This window comes from Manacus vitellinus, unplaced genomic scaffold, assembly GCF_001715985.3.
Source record: "Manacus vitellinus isolate BGI_N305 unplaced genomic scaffold, ASM171598v3 scaffold_11_pilon, whole genome shotgun sequence".
Taxonomy (NCBI): Eukaryota; Metazoa; Chordata; class Aves; order Passeriformes; family Pipridae; genus Manacus; species Manacus vitellinus.
The window spans coordinates 17205-32772 of NW_021938895.1; the positions used below are offsets into that span (position 1 = coordinate 17205).

The 15568-nt window shown below is 53.4% G+C and overlaps 1 protein-coding gene across 1 annotated transcript; it reads left to right on the forward strand.

The window, feature by feature from the left end:
• Nucleotides 1–4628: 4628 nt before the first annotated feature.
• XKR5 (XK related 5) lies at nt 4629–9696 on the forward strand. The gene is made up of 7 exons (XM_018088911.1): nt 4629–4686; nt 5496–5679; nt 5782–5948; nt 6810–7019; nt 7146–7315; nt 7838–7949; nt 8606–9696. Exons 1-7 carry the CDS (start codon nt 4629–4631, stop codon nt 9694–9696), a joined length of 1992 nt encoding a protein of 663 aa, XP_017944400.1.
• The last annotated feature ends 5872 nt before the right edge of the window (nt 9697–15568 follow it).

Here is a 15568-nt window from a genome sequence, read left to right on the forward strand (position 1 = left end):
CATCCACAATTTTGGTTCCTGTGGCGTGGAAGAAAACTATAAAAACTATATACCTGAAGCTAATATATATACATATATATATATATATATATATACATACAATGTCAACCGGTATTTGAGGGATATGCAATGATTTCTAGCTCTAGGTATTAATTTTGCCTTCTGCAGTGATCTGCTTCAGGTTTTGATGAGGCTAGTCATGTGCATCTGAGTGTTACTAATGAACTAGCCAGTTATTTAATTTACCACATAAATCCCAGCAGGAATTTCTCCTTAAATGCCTGCAACTGTCTCTTAGGGAAGTGCTGTCTCCATCTGTTTTCAGAGGTTTCATATTAATTCCTTAAAAACATGAACATTCTGTCACCCTAAAAGAAAAATAATTATCAGCCGGAATTAGGTTAAAAAACCCCACCTAAAGCTATGTTAAATGGGAAGTTCATTCTTCTTTGGAAATTCAGGAAGAGTGTTAATGAGGTGTTATTAATACTATATCATTTCTACTGTTGGAAGAGAAAATTTGGGCAGTTCTGTTTTGATTAAGAACATGGAAAAGATCTGCACTAGAGATTGGTAGGGAAAAAAGTGAGAGTAAAAGAGTAATCTAATAGTTAGGAGTAAAAAAAAAGAAAATAAATGAAAAAGTGATTTTTTTTTTAAACTTTTGCACCAAACCATTTTTAGTACTAATTGCCTGCACTGTATGTAAGATATTTTAAGCCACATCTATTTATGGAAATTATTACAGCCCATGCTCAGCAATTTCAGTTTTATTGTAGCCTTCACTCTCTTGCCATGGGCAGAACAGTGCACTGAGCACAGCACCCCTAAGTGTCCTTCTCCTTTCTCAAGGACTCCCCCAATGGTTTCCTGCTTTCCAGGGATTTGCAGACATTTCTATAAATTCAGGTGTCTGTTGCAATGGGATCTTCACTTTCCTTTTATACCTTTTTCCTTCTGGAATCTGACCCGTTTCATGGGAGTTGCCGCTCTCCTCTGCCAGCTGTATGAGCCCCGCTGAGCTCATCCCTGCCAGAGCCTCCTTTGACTCTCCCTTCGTGCCCTGCAGGGATTTTTCTTAGATCTCTTTGTTTTCTTTCCCAGTCAAATCAAATACTTCATGGACGTTTCTAGCACAGCCTTTCTTAACAGCTTTCAGGCTGCCTGCAGGCTTCTCGTTTCTCTGGACTGTTCCTTTTGGTGCTTTTCTTTCCTCATTTTCGTTGTTTGTTGTTTTTTTTTTTTTGAGTTTCAATACTCTCATGTTGAATGCATTTAGTCCCACAAGGTGATTAAACCTAATTATACCGTCACTTTTACAGAGCAGCTCTCACAAACAGCTTTGGAATTAGGTCCTTTGCACCTAATCCAGGAAGGCAAATGTTCTTGTGGGTGCCTGGACTAGTTGCTCTAAGAATCACCATCTTGCAGCCATAAAAACCTGATCTCTACATCTCCTGATACCACCCACAATCACCCCTCAGAACTTCTTTGCTCAGTCACCTCAAGCAAGGGAATGACCTGCAGAAGATGTGACCCCTGTGTCCACCAGGGTGGGATTATTCACTGAAAACCTTCTCTAAAGTGTTGTGAAGTATTTGCAGACAGGGTGTGTGGCAGAACACCTGGGCAGAAACGTGGCACAGCATGTGAGGGGCAGCTGGGTCTGTGTGATGTCACCTGTAGGCAGCTTACCTGGAGCACTGAGCCCAGGTTTGGGGCTCTCAATGTCAGAAGGACATGGAGCTGCTGGAGCAGGTCCAGAGGAGGCCACAGAGATGCTCCAAGGGCTGGAGCACCTCTGCTGTGGATCCAAGCTGGAAGAGCTAGGAGTGTTCACCTGGAGAAGAGAAGGCTCTGGGGAGACCTTAGAGACCCTTCCAGTGCCTAAAGGGGAGCCAGGAGAGCTGGAGAGGGACTTGGGACAAGGGATGGAGTGACAGGACAAGGGGGAATGGTCTTAAACTGCAAGAGGGAAGGTTTAGATTAGATAATAGGGGAAATTCTTGGCTATGAGGGTGGTGAGGCCCTGGCACAGGTTGCCCAGAGAAGCCTCAGTTCGCAGGTACAAAGGACTTTCAAATCAGTAGATGGAAGGAGTAATTAAAGTTTCAACAGCTTGGGCTTGGAGAGCTTGATTATTATTATTATTATTATTATTATTATTATTAATGATTTTTTCCTTTGGCTTGGTGCTGTGCAATAATGTCACTGTGCCTGGAGAAGCTGCTACATCAAAATCAACAGAGATGGATGATGAGACACCTTCCACTATCCCAGGTTGCTCCAAGCTCCATCCAACCTGGCCTTGAACACTTCCAGGGATGGGGCAGCCACAGCTTCTCTGGGCAACCTGTGCCAGGGCCCCACCACCTTCACCGGGAAGAGTTTTTCCTATTATCTAATCTAAACCTTCCCTCTGGTAGCTTAAGACCATTCCTCCTTGTCCTGTCACTCCAGGCCCTCGTCCAAAGTCCCTCTCCAGTTCTTCTGGAGGCCCTTAAGGTACTGGAAGGGGCTGTAATGTCTCACCAGAGCTACTCTTTTCCAGGATGTACCTTTGTTGGAGGCCTGAGAGGTTTTTTTTTATCAGAAGAGGTTCCTGAACACCAAAGTCCAGCAGAGAAAAGCACAGCCAAACCAGTGGCTGGAAGGCAGCCAGAGCAACTGGGAGCTGGCAGTGAAACTGGGGAGGGTGGATAGCTCTGGGAATATCTTCTGGAAGGCCTTCTGGCTTTCGCCTTTTCTGCTTGGCATTGTTACGGGGTGATAACAGCAAGACCCGTGTGGTGTGGAAATGTATTCCCGGCTTGGAATACAGCCTTTGAGCAGAAGAGGCTGAGAAAAGACAGCTGAGACACCTTGGGGTGGGTTCTTCCCAGGAATGATGATGATGGAGGGCAGGGGGATGAGATGATGAGGTTCTCACATATCTTCCGTGGGTGACAAGAAGGATCACACCACGTTGTGCCTGCATGGACCCTTGCAGCTTCTTCACTGCTGGATTTACAAGCAAGATGGTTCTTCAACATCCCACCCTCAGCTCTGGGAAAGGCTTTGGTGCCCATTAGAGGCCGAGTTGTGCTTTGCATGCAAAAAAAAATGGGTTTTCTAGGAATGGGCCATTTGGCAGCTGTGTATTTGCTACTGTGGAGGACAAGGCTCAGTGACAACCAAGGCTGAGCTTCACTTGGCTCCAGAGCCTAATTACACCCTTGGCTTTATTAAAATGCTTCGCTGGAGCTGGGCCCAACAGCTCGACATTGTTAATTAATTGAAACATGAATGTGGATGTGACGACATTAACCCACAAACCCCCAACCCAACCACCGGAGTTGAAGATGCAAACATGCCAAGTTATGGTCAAAAGCAGTGCTGGACACGGACAGAGATCCTGGGGATGCTCCCACAAGAAGGGATAACCAGGCAAGGACATCTCTGAGCGGTTTGGTGGCTCCTGTTAAGCATCAGACTCTGGGCTTTGTTCTCAGAGTTGCAAAAACAATAGTTAAAATTTAAAAAAAAAAATAAAAAACGTATGAAAGCCCCTGAACACACATACATCCAACAGCCCAGCCAATGTACAAAGCTGTGGGAGCCTCCTGCAGGATTTTGCAAAAGCAATTACAAAACCTTAGATGATATTTGGACCTAATTAAACCTCTTTTCATGGCTTTTCCTGTAGGGACCTGCTGGGGATTTATTTCCTAAAAAGCATCAGGGATGGAGGCTGCAGGGCTGGGAATTGTGATAAAAAGCAGATGAAGCACATCTCTGTACACACAAGGGCCCCTGGAGCCACCGACGGTTGGGATAGCGTTTCACAAAGGTTTTGTCTTCGGGGTAGGAGGGGGGAAAACAACCTGATTAATTTACGGGTCCGTGCACACCATGTCCCGGCTGCCACCTAGTGCTCATCCCTGCGGCACAGGGACACGGCGGGCATCGCACAGGGGGACAGCGGGGTGGGCTTGTGCTAGCGCACAAAAACCTGGGAGACACCGGGGTGGGCTTGTGCTAGCGCACAAAGACCTGGGAGACAGCGGGGTGGGCTTGTGCTAGTGCACAAAAACCTGGGAGACACCGGGGTGGGCTTGTGCTAGCGCACAAAGACCTGGGAGACACCGGGGTGGGCTTGTGCTAGCGCACAAAAACCTGGGAGACACCGGGGTGGGCTTGTGCTAGCGCACAAAAACCTGGGAGACACCGGGGTGGGCTTGTGCTAGTGCACAAAAACCTGGGAGACACCGGGGTGGGCTTGTGCTAGTGCACAAAAACCTGGGAGACACCGGGACGGGGTTGTGCCCGTGCACGAGAGCCTGGGGGACATCAGGGTGGGCTTGTGCCAGTGCACAGCAACTTGGGGGATAGCGGGATGGGCTTGTACCAGTGTGCAGTTGCCCCAGAGGTGTCGGGCTGGTGCAGCCCCCGAGGTGTGACGCAAGCACCGTGACGTCACACCGCCCGGCGGGAAAGGGCACTGGGGGAGTGACCGGGGGGGGGCAGGGTAAGGGCGGCTCCTTCTTCTTCCTCCTCCGCCTTCTCCTCCTCCTTTTCCTCCTCCTTCTCTTCCTCCTCCTCCTTCTCCTCCCCCTCTCCCCTTCCTCCCTCTCCTCCTCCTCCGCAGGATGCGCGGGGCGATCCCGCGGCTCAGCCTGGCGCTGCTGGCGGCGGAGCGCGGGGCGAGTGAGTGAGCGCGCAGGATGCGCGCAGGATGCGCGGGGCTGTGGGGAGGCTGCGCCACCCCGAAGAGGGGGGGAACGGCGGGCGGGAGGGTGGCAGCGGCCCCTCTACGGCCATCTCCGGGGTCCCGGGTCACCCCTGGAGATCGGGGAGTGGGGAATCATCCCTGCGCTCCCGCGGAGGGGGGAGATGAGCGGTTCCGCCCGCAGGCTGGGGCGTTCAGCATCCCTGCAGACCCAGCCGGTCTCTGGGGGGTTTAATATGAAAAGTTGGGGGTTTCTTCACTTTTTAAAATTTTATTTATTTATTTATGTGTTTTGGAGACTGAGGTTTTTATCAGAGCCCTTCCTGGGGCTGGGCCCCTCGGTGGCGGTGGCTGTGCCACTGCTGGCCAACAAGCCACCGGGAGCCGGCAGCTGGAGATAAGACTGGGACAAGGGCTGCGAACCCCCTCGGTGGCTGGGAGACGGAATTGTGGCGGGAATGGCTTTAAACTGAAAGAGAGTAGATTTAGATTGGATATTAGGAAGAAATTCTTCCTTGTGAGGGTGGTGAGACCCTGGCCCGGGTTGCCCAGAGAAGCTGTGGCTGCCCCATCCCTGGAAGTGTTCAAGGCCAGGTTGGATGGGGCTTGGAGCAACTTGGGATAGTGGAAGGTGTCCCACCCCTTGGCAGGGATTAGAACTGGATAGTATTTGAGGTCCCTTCTAACTTAAACTTTTTAAGAATTCTAAGACTGTAGGTGGCAGCTCTCAGTTGCTGGGTTGTGTGGCTGTGGCATCCCTCAGCACTGCTTCTCTGCCCTTCTCCAGGGCTCTGTGCCATCACCCATTACCTTGTCCATGGGCAGCTGGGCTGGTTTGGGCTGACCATGGCCTGTGTGGTGCCTGGCTATGCCGCTCAGCTCCTCAGCATCCTCTGGTTCCGGGCGGACGGACACCCACCCAGCTGCTGGCTCCTGGTGCTTCACCTCCTCCAGCTGGGCCTTTGGAAGCGGTGAGAGATGCTCCCTGTGACCCATCCAACCCCCCCAAACCCAGGTGCAGTCCCAAACTTGCCAAAACTAGGGTGGACATCCCAGCACGGTGACTCCTGCAGGTACTGGGATGTTTTGCGGATGGCAGGCGGCAGTGCCCGTGCTGGGGAGGTGCTGACACAGCTCGGGGACGTGTGTGTGCTGCAGCTCCTGGAAGCCCTGTTGCAGACCCTGCCTCACCTCCTGCTCCAGGCCTACGTGGCTGTTGACCCAGTGGGCTTCATCCCTGGTAAGGTGGGAGTTCCCAGGAGGATGCTTTGAATTGTGTAGGAACGATGCGTTTGGGTGAGGGATGCATGTGCCCACCTGGCAGGGCACGGGGTGGGCTCTGGGTGAAGGAGAAAGCTGCAAAGGGACTGGGAAGCCTCAGTGCAAAGCACCAGGGACAAATGTGGCTGCAAGATCTGCTGTGGCTGAACGCAGAGGAGTTCTGAGCCACCCATGGCTTCTCCTGGCCAGTATAGTCTGTATGAGCAGTATCCATGTGCAGTGTCTTGGCTGGATGTGAACCCAGCGTGTTCCTGTTGGTGGTCCAGCCCTAATCACACTGCAGTGCTGAGCGTTTAGGGGTTTGGGGCTGCTTTGCAGGAAAGGTGAACTTTCAGCTGTGCAAAGGGAGAATTTGAGGCGTGCGAGGTCACACTCTGTGTCCATCTCTGGTCTGATGCCAGTGACCAGGATGGAGCTGCCCTGGGGCTGCAGAGATCTACCCATGGGAGAGAGTGGTCAGAGGATTTCCACAGGCAGATGCTAAGCACACAAAGAAGACCAGATTTAGCATAAACTAATTGAAATATTCCAGTTCCATCCCTGGAAACATTCAAAGCCAGGTTGGACGGGGCTCTGAGCAACCTGATCTAGTGGAAGCTGACCCTGCTCCTTGCAGGGGGGTCAGACTAGATGGCCTTTAAGATCCCTTCCGACCCAAACCATTCTGTGACTCCATGATTCCATGATTCTGTTGGCAGGAGTATGAGGTGTCTAGCTTGTTTTGGGGTGCCATGCTACCAGCAGCTCCTTGACACTGAAATATGGCCCCACAGCGCAGCTGGGCATCCTTCAGAGCCCTGACTGCCCTGTCCCTATGCAGGTGTCAGCGCAGGGCTGTCCCTGCTCTCCCTCTCCTGGGCTTTGGCCTCCTACAGCCACTTCACCTGCCTGCTGAAGCCTGGCCACCTCAGCCTGCCGGCCGTGGCCATGCTCTGCCTGCTGCTCTGGAGGACAGGGATGCTGGGGACCAGGGTCCTGGCCCTGGTGCTCTTTGCCAGGCTCTACTCCTTTTGGGTTTTCGCTGTGGCAGGTAAGACCTGAGATCCCTCTTCCCCACATCCCACCCTGAGGTCAGCCCTGCGATGCTCCTGGTGCTGGAGCTGTTTGCAGCCTCCCCCAGGAACGGCTTTGCCCACACAGTCCCTTCTCCTTGCAGGTGTCCACTGGTTGCTCATGTCCTTCTGGCTGGTGGCCCAGCAGACAAATATTGTGGTCCAGCCGTGCCGCTGGAGGCTGTTTAATGGCCTGGTGGGGGCTGTATACATCTTCTGCTACATCAATGTCCGACCTGGTCCCTCCAAGACCAGGGTGTCTGTATTTTATGCAGTAAGTACCCAGGGTATTCCTTACTCCACATGGATGCAGCTGCTGGAGAGAAGCTTCAAACTTTCCATTCTCATTTCTCACATCACCACCTGATGAAAGTCCAGTGTGGATAAAAAGCCACATGATCACTAAGGTGGATGCACCTTCTCTTCTGGGTTCGTTTTTTTTAGGGGCAGCCATACAATGTCAGAGTTATTTTTCCTGGTAAAAAAGGGTGGACACCTTGCAGAAAGTTAAGGTCAACAACTTTTATGTTTTAAGTGGTACGTTAGGTATGAAATAAAACAGGGAAAGTATTCAAAGCCAGGTTAAACGGGGCTCTGAGCAACTTGGTCTAGTGGAAGGAGTCCCTGCCATGGCAAGGGGTTGGAACAAGATGAATTTTAAGGTCCTTTCCAACTCAAACCAGTCTGTGATTTGTGAATTTATGAAAATTAGAAATTGAGTGTTTTCTGTCATCAGAAGCACATCTAAAACCATCAGAAGGATAAAGGTGACGACTCTCTTCCCTCTGCTCTGCAGATAATGCTGATGGAGAACACGCTCCTGCTGCTGTTGGCCACCCGGTTCCTGCAGGCAGAGCTGAGGAACAGCCTGGGTGTGACTGGGGCTGTCATGTCAGGGTCTGCAATAGGTAAGATCTGGGGGTTTTAGAGCCTGGATTGCACATTTTGAGAGAAGTTTGAGTAAATGAGCATCGTCAGTTATTTTAGTTGCATCAGACTATTTGCTTTGTTTCTTTGAGCTTTCAGTTTAAGGCATTCCCCTTCGCATCACTCCAGGCCCTTGTCCAAAGTCCCTCTCCAGCTCTCTTGGAGCCCCTTTAGGCACTGGAAGGGGTTCTAAAGGTTTCCCGGAGCCTTCTCTTCTCCAGGTGAACACCCCCAGCTCTCCCAGCCTGGCTCCAGAGCAGAGGGACTCCAGCCCTTGGAGCATCTCCATGCTGACCAGGCTCATGTTTTCCCTGTGGGTTGGGAGCAAAGGGAAGCTGTAATGCCCACGTGTGCTGGGCTTTGTGCATCTCCCCAGACTGGTTGCACGCAGATCAGTTGTGATCAAGAAAGGGCATGTTTGGGCTGGAAAAGTAGCAATCCCTCTGCCCTTGGATGAGTTTAAGATAGGACTAGGAAGGAACCTGATGTCTGTACCAGTAGAAAGCACCTGATGTCCAGCACCTTTTCTGCAAAGGGCTTGGTGATCTAGAGGTGGCAGTGAGGTCTGGCCTCTTCTCCACATCTTACCCAAATGCTGCTGGGACTCATCCCTTGACACCCTTCTGCTCTTTTCCAGGTGCCACAGCTCTGGTGGTTTATTACAGCCTGCTCCATCCCAAGTCCACAGAGATCTGGCAGGGATTCCTGGAGACATCCTGCAGTGCTGCAGCAGCGGGTGATGATGAGGTCTCTGGGGAGAGCTCCCAGGCTGGGCAGAGCTCAGGAATTTCAGGAGATGAAGAGTCCTTGTCAGGGGAAGGGACCACAGCAGATCCAAAAACTGGGAACAGCTCATCGCTCCTGCAATCCAAAGGGTGTTTGGAGGACAGCTGGACAAACCATCACCACTGGCTGCTGGTAAAGCTGGCCTTGAAGACAGGAGATCTGTCTGTGATCAACGCAGCCTTCGGAGATGGTGGCGTGGGAGAGGTTTATCCTGGAGGATGGATGATGGGGAAACTCACCGGAGTTGAGCCTGGGGCAAACTTTTCTCTCCCCATGAGGGACATTGTTCCTCAGGAGGCTGAATCTGGTCTGACAGTGGGGAATGGAGGAAGCATCAAACCCAGCACTGGCACTGCAGGAATGGCACAGGAGGATGGAGCAGGGCAGGACCCTGTTTTTCCCCCATCCATATCCTGTCCCAGCAGCTTCTCCCCGGATTCAGCTGAGGGCTCCTCTGTGTATTTCACTGCCATTGCAGGAGGCATCACCTTGCCTGGGACAGGGACAGGCACAGGCACAACGATGTGCATGGCCCTGGTGCAAAAGGACAATGAAGCCCAGGCTTCTCCAGGATGCCTGAGAGAAGGAGGAGGAGCAGTAGGAAGAGGAGAGGGAGAGGATTTATCCTTTGGGATGGCAAGCATCAGCCCAATCCTGGTCACTTGTGCCCACAGGCACCTGCAGAGGAGCTTTTCCCTTGGCAACACAGGCAGCTGTGGGGTGGCAGGTCCCCCCAGCGAGGGCTCAGAGGGGGCAGAGGGTGCCCTCATGGAGTGGCATCACCTCTGGGACATCCACCCTTGTGGCACGCAGGGGACTGTCAGGAGGAGCAAGCTGAGGTCACCGTGCTTCACCTCCACCCCCAAGGCTGACCCTAAATGCCCACAGCAAGGACTGGGGGAACTGGGAGAGGGGACAGACCTGTCTGGGTTGCCAGGGTGACCCTGTAAAGGGCTGCACTGTCACCTTGGGGTGACTGTCTCATCAATAAGGCCTGGCAGGAGGTGGTGGGGTGAAGACTGTCCCCGTGATGCCCCTGACACTGGGCAGATGTGCTCCTCCATCACCAGGAGGACATGGTTTATCTTCTACTTGCATTTTTGGAGAACTTCAAAGGTCTTAAAAAGCCCTAAAAGTCCAGGGCTAGTTATTTTTTGACCTTATTTATGTCACAGTCCTGCCAGGCTGCCAGAGTGTGCTGCCTTTGGTATATTTGTGACAATGACTTGAACTGTGTCCTTTACCAAGTGCTTGTACAAGCTGCTGGCCTGTCCCAGTCTGGAGACCTGGCTGCTGTCTCCAGGCTGCAGCCTTGGCCAAAGCAGGTGTTTTCTCAGGATAAATAAGTGCCTAAACCAGAAAAATTATGAGTTTTATGTCCTTCCTTCAGAGCAGAGTAAGCCCTCAAGTAGTGCTTGGTTTATCTTTCCCCCACCAAGTTCATCTTGAGACCTTTACCAGCTCCATTTTTCGGGGTCATAGATCCTCTTCATGCTGTAGACCACAACCTCAGGACTCTGAATTATAGCCAAGAGCCATGTCCTGCTGCTTGTCCACTGTCCCACTTCCTCAGGTGGCCTTTTCTGCCCAGTCTCCTCCTTGCCCCCTTCCACCCAGCTTCCAGATCATAGAATCACAGAATGCTTTGGGTTGGAAGGGACCTTAAAGCTCTTCTAGGTCCAACCTCTTGCCATGGGCAGGGACATCTTCCACTAGAACAGCTTACCAGGCTATAATCCACATCTGCCTGGATGCTGCCTCCTAAATTTAGCCTCAGGCCAAATCTCAGATCTACAAAGTCCTGCCACCATCAAATCCCCAGTGCAGACAGGGTTTATTTATATCAGGAACTAAATGTGTGGCCTCAGGAATAGCCAGTGCTTCCCAACAGGCTGGCTGGGCATGGGGTTGTGCCCAGGACATGGCTGGATGTGTTAATTGGGGTGTGGTCAGCTGGATTCACCAGCAAGCTCAGGGGTGCCAGCTGAGGCACATCTGGCCACGTCCTCCAGCTGTTGTCCTGCTGTGGGCAGGACTCCAGTGGTGCCACAGGGCAGGAAAGGCAGCAGGAAGGACACAGGCATGCAATGAATTATTAAAAAAAGCTTCCATGATACATTCACTGCTCAGGGCTGACCCAGCCAGATGGTTCTCCTGGGCACTGAAAACCCAGTTGGTGCTGGTTATGGAGTGCAGCCACATTCCAATGTGATGAAGGCTCTCTGTCCCCATCCAGATCCCAGCCCTCCATGCTGTGGCTGCGCTCTGCAGGGACAAATCAGTTCCAGTGGCTTTTCCAGAGTCCTCCTCACTGTGTGCATCACACAGAAGGCAGAAGTGCCTGTGTAATGCTGGAGCATTACAAGAATTTTTATCTAGTTTGTTTTTCTACCTTTGATAATATATAATTATGCTTAAAAAACCCAAACCAGCCTTTGCTGTGTCTGTGTCTCATGTTGGGGGTGCACGTAAGCAATGTGAAATCAGGGCAAATAATATGGATTGTCTGTCCTTAAAGCCTTCCAGCCTGTGTGAGAGCCCTGTTACACCCAGGGCCCAAGTCCTGCATGCTGGGGACAGTCCCAGCAGTGAGCCACAGGTCTCCACCTACAGAAATAACCTGTATTTAATCACAGAATCACAGAATGGTTTGGGTTGGAAGGGATCTTAAAGACCATCTAGTTCCAGTCCCCTGCCATGGGCAGGGACACCTTCCACTATCTCAATTTGCTCCAAGCCCCATCAAGGGCCTTGGACACTTCCAGGGATGGGGCAGCCACAGCTTCTCTGGACAACCTGTGCCAGGGGCTCACCACCCTCACAGGGAAGAATTTCTTTCTAATATCCAATCTAAACCTCTTCAGTGAATTTTAAAGCTCTGTTTGAAGTAGGAGGACTCCAGCAGCACATCACACCTCCGGATGCCCCTCCCCACCCTTCCCATCTTTTGGGGGGGGCAGAACTGAAGATACCCAAATGACCTGGTGCACATGCAGGTTTTTCCCAATGGTGCCAGAGGGGAGAAACGCTGGGGAGGTGTTCCTCTCAAAACCTCGTTCATTTGCCACCAGAGGGAGATGCTGCTCAAGGTCCAGGCGCTGCGTGCACATCCAGTGCCTGTTATAGGAACTGCAGAACCATCCAGGTTGGGAAAGTCCTCTAAGATCGTGGAGTCCAACCGTTCCCCCAGCACACTCAAGGCCATCACTAAAATATGTGCCCAAGTGCCACATCCACATGGCTTTTAAATCCCTCCAGGGATGGGGACTGGAGGGGAGAGGGACTGAGGCTGCTGTGGCATCGCAGATGGGAGCTGGTGAGAATGAAATAGGGAGCTGTGGGATAGTGGAGGTGGCAGATACAGTGCACAGCAAGTGCCTGGAGGAATGAGACCATGGCTGTGAGAGTCTTCTTCTACCTCCCCAGGCATCAGTGGGCCATGGGGAAAGTTTGGAAACCCCTGCCAGAGTCTCACCAAGAATTCAGGGCTGGAAAGTCATCCAGATATCTGCAAATATCCCACGGTGACTTCGGATCCAAAGGTGTGTGTGCAAGGGGAGGTGCCACTGACCACACTGAATGCAGGAAGGGAACCTGTTGGTTTGGTAGAACCAGCTCCAGCTGTCAGCACCATGGTGCTGAGTCCTGATTTTGGTGGTGTATCCCTGGAGCTGTGCATATGTGCCTGGGGGGTGACAGGGTCACTCCCCACTCTGGTCTGTCTTCACATCAACCCATGGGGTGCAGAGATCCCCCAAATCCCATGTCACTGCTCTGTGTGGAGCAACATGGCCCTGGGCCAGTCCAAACCCAGGATGAGAAAGTGCAGCTGGCAGAGGGGAACCAGCTGATGAAATCTCAAAGTGCCCCAAATGCTTGAGGAGTCCCAGTCAGACCCTCTGCTCCTTCTACAGCATTTCCCATGAAGCTCTTTTTGCATGAGGCATGTTATGCTGAGCTAGACTGGGATCTGCCCAGCCTTTTGGGATGCACACACAGCCACTCACAGAAGGGCTGGAGCGAGGGGATATTTTCATCCCACTGCACTCGGACAGATTATCCAGTGCTTTTCCCTGCTCTGGAATAGAAAATTTCAGCTCATTTGCCTCCTATAACCTTTTTTTTTTCCTTTTTTTTTTTAAAGAAACCCTTTCCAGCCCAGGAGAGCTCAGTGCCACTCGTGAGAGAAGGTCTCAAGGGCAACACAGGAGCAGGGAGCAGGAACCAAGAGTGAATTTTGACAATGAAGGGAGTGACCTGTAGGTTCCCCAGGAGAACTGGCCATGCCACTCACCAGCGATCTGGAAAAAGGCAGGAACAGAGGCTATGTCCCTCAGAAATTACACAATACCCAGGTGAGTCTGGGCTTGGGGACGTGGCTGCTGGCACCATCCCCTTGGCTTGTTTTTAACAGGTCACCCTTGTCCCTCTGTCAAGGTAAAATAAAACAAAGCAGGATGGAAAGGTACAGCCAGGGCACGAGGCTGGCAGCAGCCCTGCCCTAGCCCTGCTGGGATCTCACCTTCCAGCAGCACTGTTTTCCACCTCCCTCTTGGCCTGGATTTCTGAGCACAGGTTTCGGGGTGGGAGAAAAAACATTCCCTCCAGCTCCAAGATGATGTAACCCCGCCCCTGAACTAACTCAGGAAAGATTTACCCAGAAAAACCATCTTTTCACTTCCAACAACATTGAAACACAATACTTGGACATTACTGACAATAGAATTCTTTGCCCTGGGGGTTGTTGTTATTTGTTTTTTTTCCAAGCTGAAACTTTGGATATTTTTCCCCTCCTTAATTAAATTTGGTTTGCTGCAAACCCCTTTTTGGTGCCTTTAGTGTTCCTGTAAAGGAACAGGGCCCAGGCTGCAGCTTTGTGCCCGTGGCTCCAAGGCTAAACAATACCACAGAGGGGGGGAGTGGAGGGTAAACCCAGCTAATCAGGACTTGCCTAATAGTACTGAGTGCCTAATGAGGAGCCAGGGACTGTGCTTCCTGGGCTGGATTTGGCTGGAGGAAAATGCTTTGTGGTCTCAACACCAGGTTTGAGATGGCTCAGTTCCCCCCAATGTGCTGCAGGAGAGTTTTCTCCCTCCTGTGAATCCATCTTCAATGGCCACGGGGAGGATCTGTGAGGGATCCATGGGGACCCAGGGGTGTTGGAGGAGCTGAACAAGATCCTGGAAGCAAAAGGATACAGCGATTCTTTTGCTTGAAGGGAGATCCTTAAAATCAAAGCCCTGTTTGTGCCTTAATTTTCCTAAGCAAAGCCACCGAAGGGCCCTGCCTGCTCCCCTAAGCTCCATGAGGAGCTGGGGGGTATTTTAGAGATTGGCTTCAATAAATAGCAGCGAATATTCCACTGCTCTGCTCTAGAGACCTATCTGGATTGTCTCCATCTGTGCTGCTACACCCCAGCCCCAGCCAGGGTGTGGGTTTGCGAAGGGCGTGGGGTAGGGAAGGTACCCCACACCTCAGGCCTCTCCTTGGTTAATAGGGAGGGAGATTTGGGGTTCAGTGCTGAGGCTGTGGGGTGCAGAGCTGGTGGGTAAATGGGGGAGTTGGGTGCTGGGACACAGGTTGGTGGCTGGGCGTGCACAGAGACGGGGGTGTGGGTGGGGGCCCAGATGTGCACAGTAGGTGGGTGCAGCTGTGGGAGGGTGTCTGGACATAAACAGTAGGGTTCAGGTGTGGGTGCACATCCAGACATGCACAACAGGTGGGTTCAGGCGTGGGTGCACATCCAGACATGCACAATAGGTGATTTCTGGTGTGGGTGGGTGTCCAGATGTGCCAGGTAGGTGGGTGCAGATGAGTCTGTGTGAGGATGGGAGGTGGGTGCTGAGGCCAGTGGGTGCTTCTGTCCCCTGTTGAGAGCCAGGGCGTGCATAGGGCAGCTGGGGACCAGGGCTAGGGCCTGTACCGGTGCTGTGCCAGTGCCAGTGCTAGTGTTGAGTCTGGATTCGGGTCCGGGTCCAGGCTCTCGCTCCCGTGCCGGTTTCGGGCCCGAGTCTATGCCCGTGTTCAGGTCCGGGTCAAGGGCTGTGCCGAGCCGGGGCAGGGGCTGGGTCCGCATTCGGATCCATGCCCAGGTGCGGTGCCGGGTCCGTGCCCGTGTCTGGATCCGGGATTGGGGCTGGGTCCAGGGCGGGGTCCGGGTCCTTGCCCGGATCCGGTGCCAGTGCCGGGGCTGGGTCCGTGTCCGTGTCTGGCTCCGTGTCCGGGTCCGTGCCCTGGTCCGAGTCCGGGGCTGTGCCGGTGCCGATGCTATGCCAGCTGCTTGTGCCCGGGGCTGTACCGGCCGTCCGTACCCCGGCTGCGGGTCCCGGGGCGGGGTCGGTCCGGGTCCCGGTCTGTGCCGGCTCCGTGCCGGGTTCCAGGTCCGTACCGGGTCGGGGCCGTGCCAGGGGCGAGGTCGGTGCCGTGCCGGTGCTGTTGCCGGGTCCGTTGCCGTTGCCGGGCGGGTCGGGGCCGTGCCCCCGGTGCTGTGCCGGGTCCGTGCTGATACCCGGGGCTGTGCCGGGCCGTGCCCGGGGCTGTGCCGGGTTCCGTGCCGTGCCCGGTGCTGTGCCGGGGCCGTGCCGTGCCGGTGCTGTGCGGGTCCTGGGCCGTGCCCGGCTGATGCCGGCCGTGCCGTGCCGGGCAGTGCGGGTCGTGCCGTGCCGGGGCTGTGCCGGATCCGTGCCGTGCCCGGGCTGTGCCGGGGTCGCGTAGCGTGCCCGGTGCTGTGGCCGGAATCCGTTGGCCCGTACCCGGGGCTGTGCCGCGTGCTTGTGCCGGGTCGGTGCCCGTGCCGGGGCGGGGTCGGGCCGGG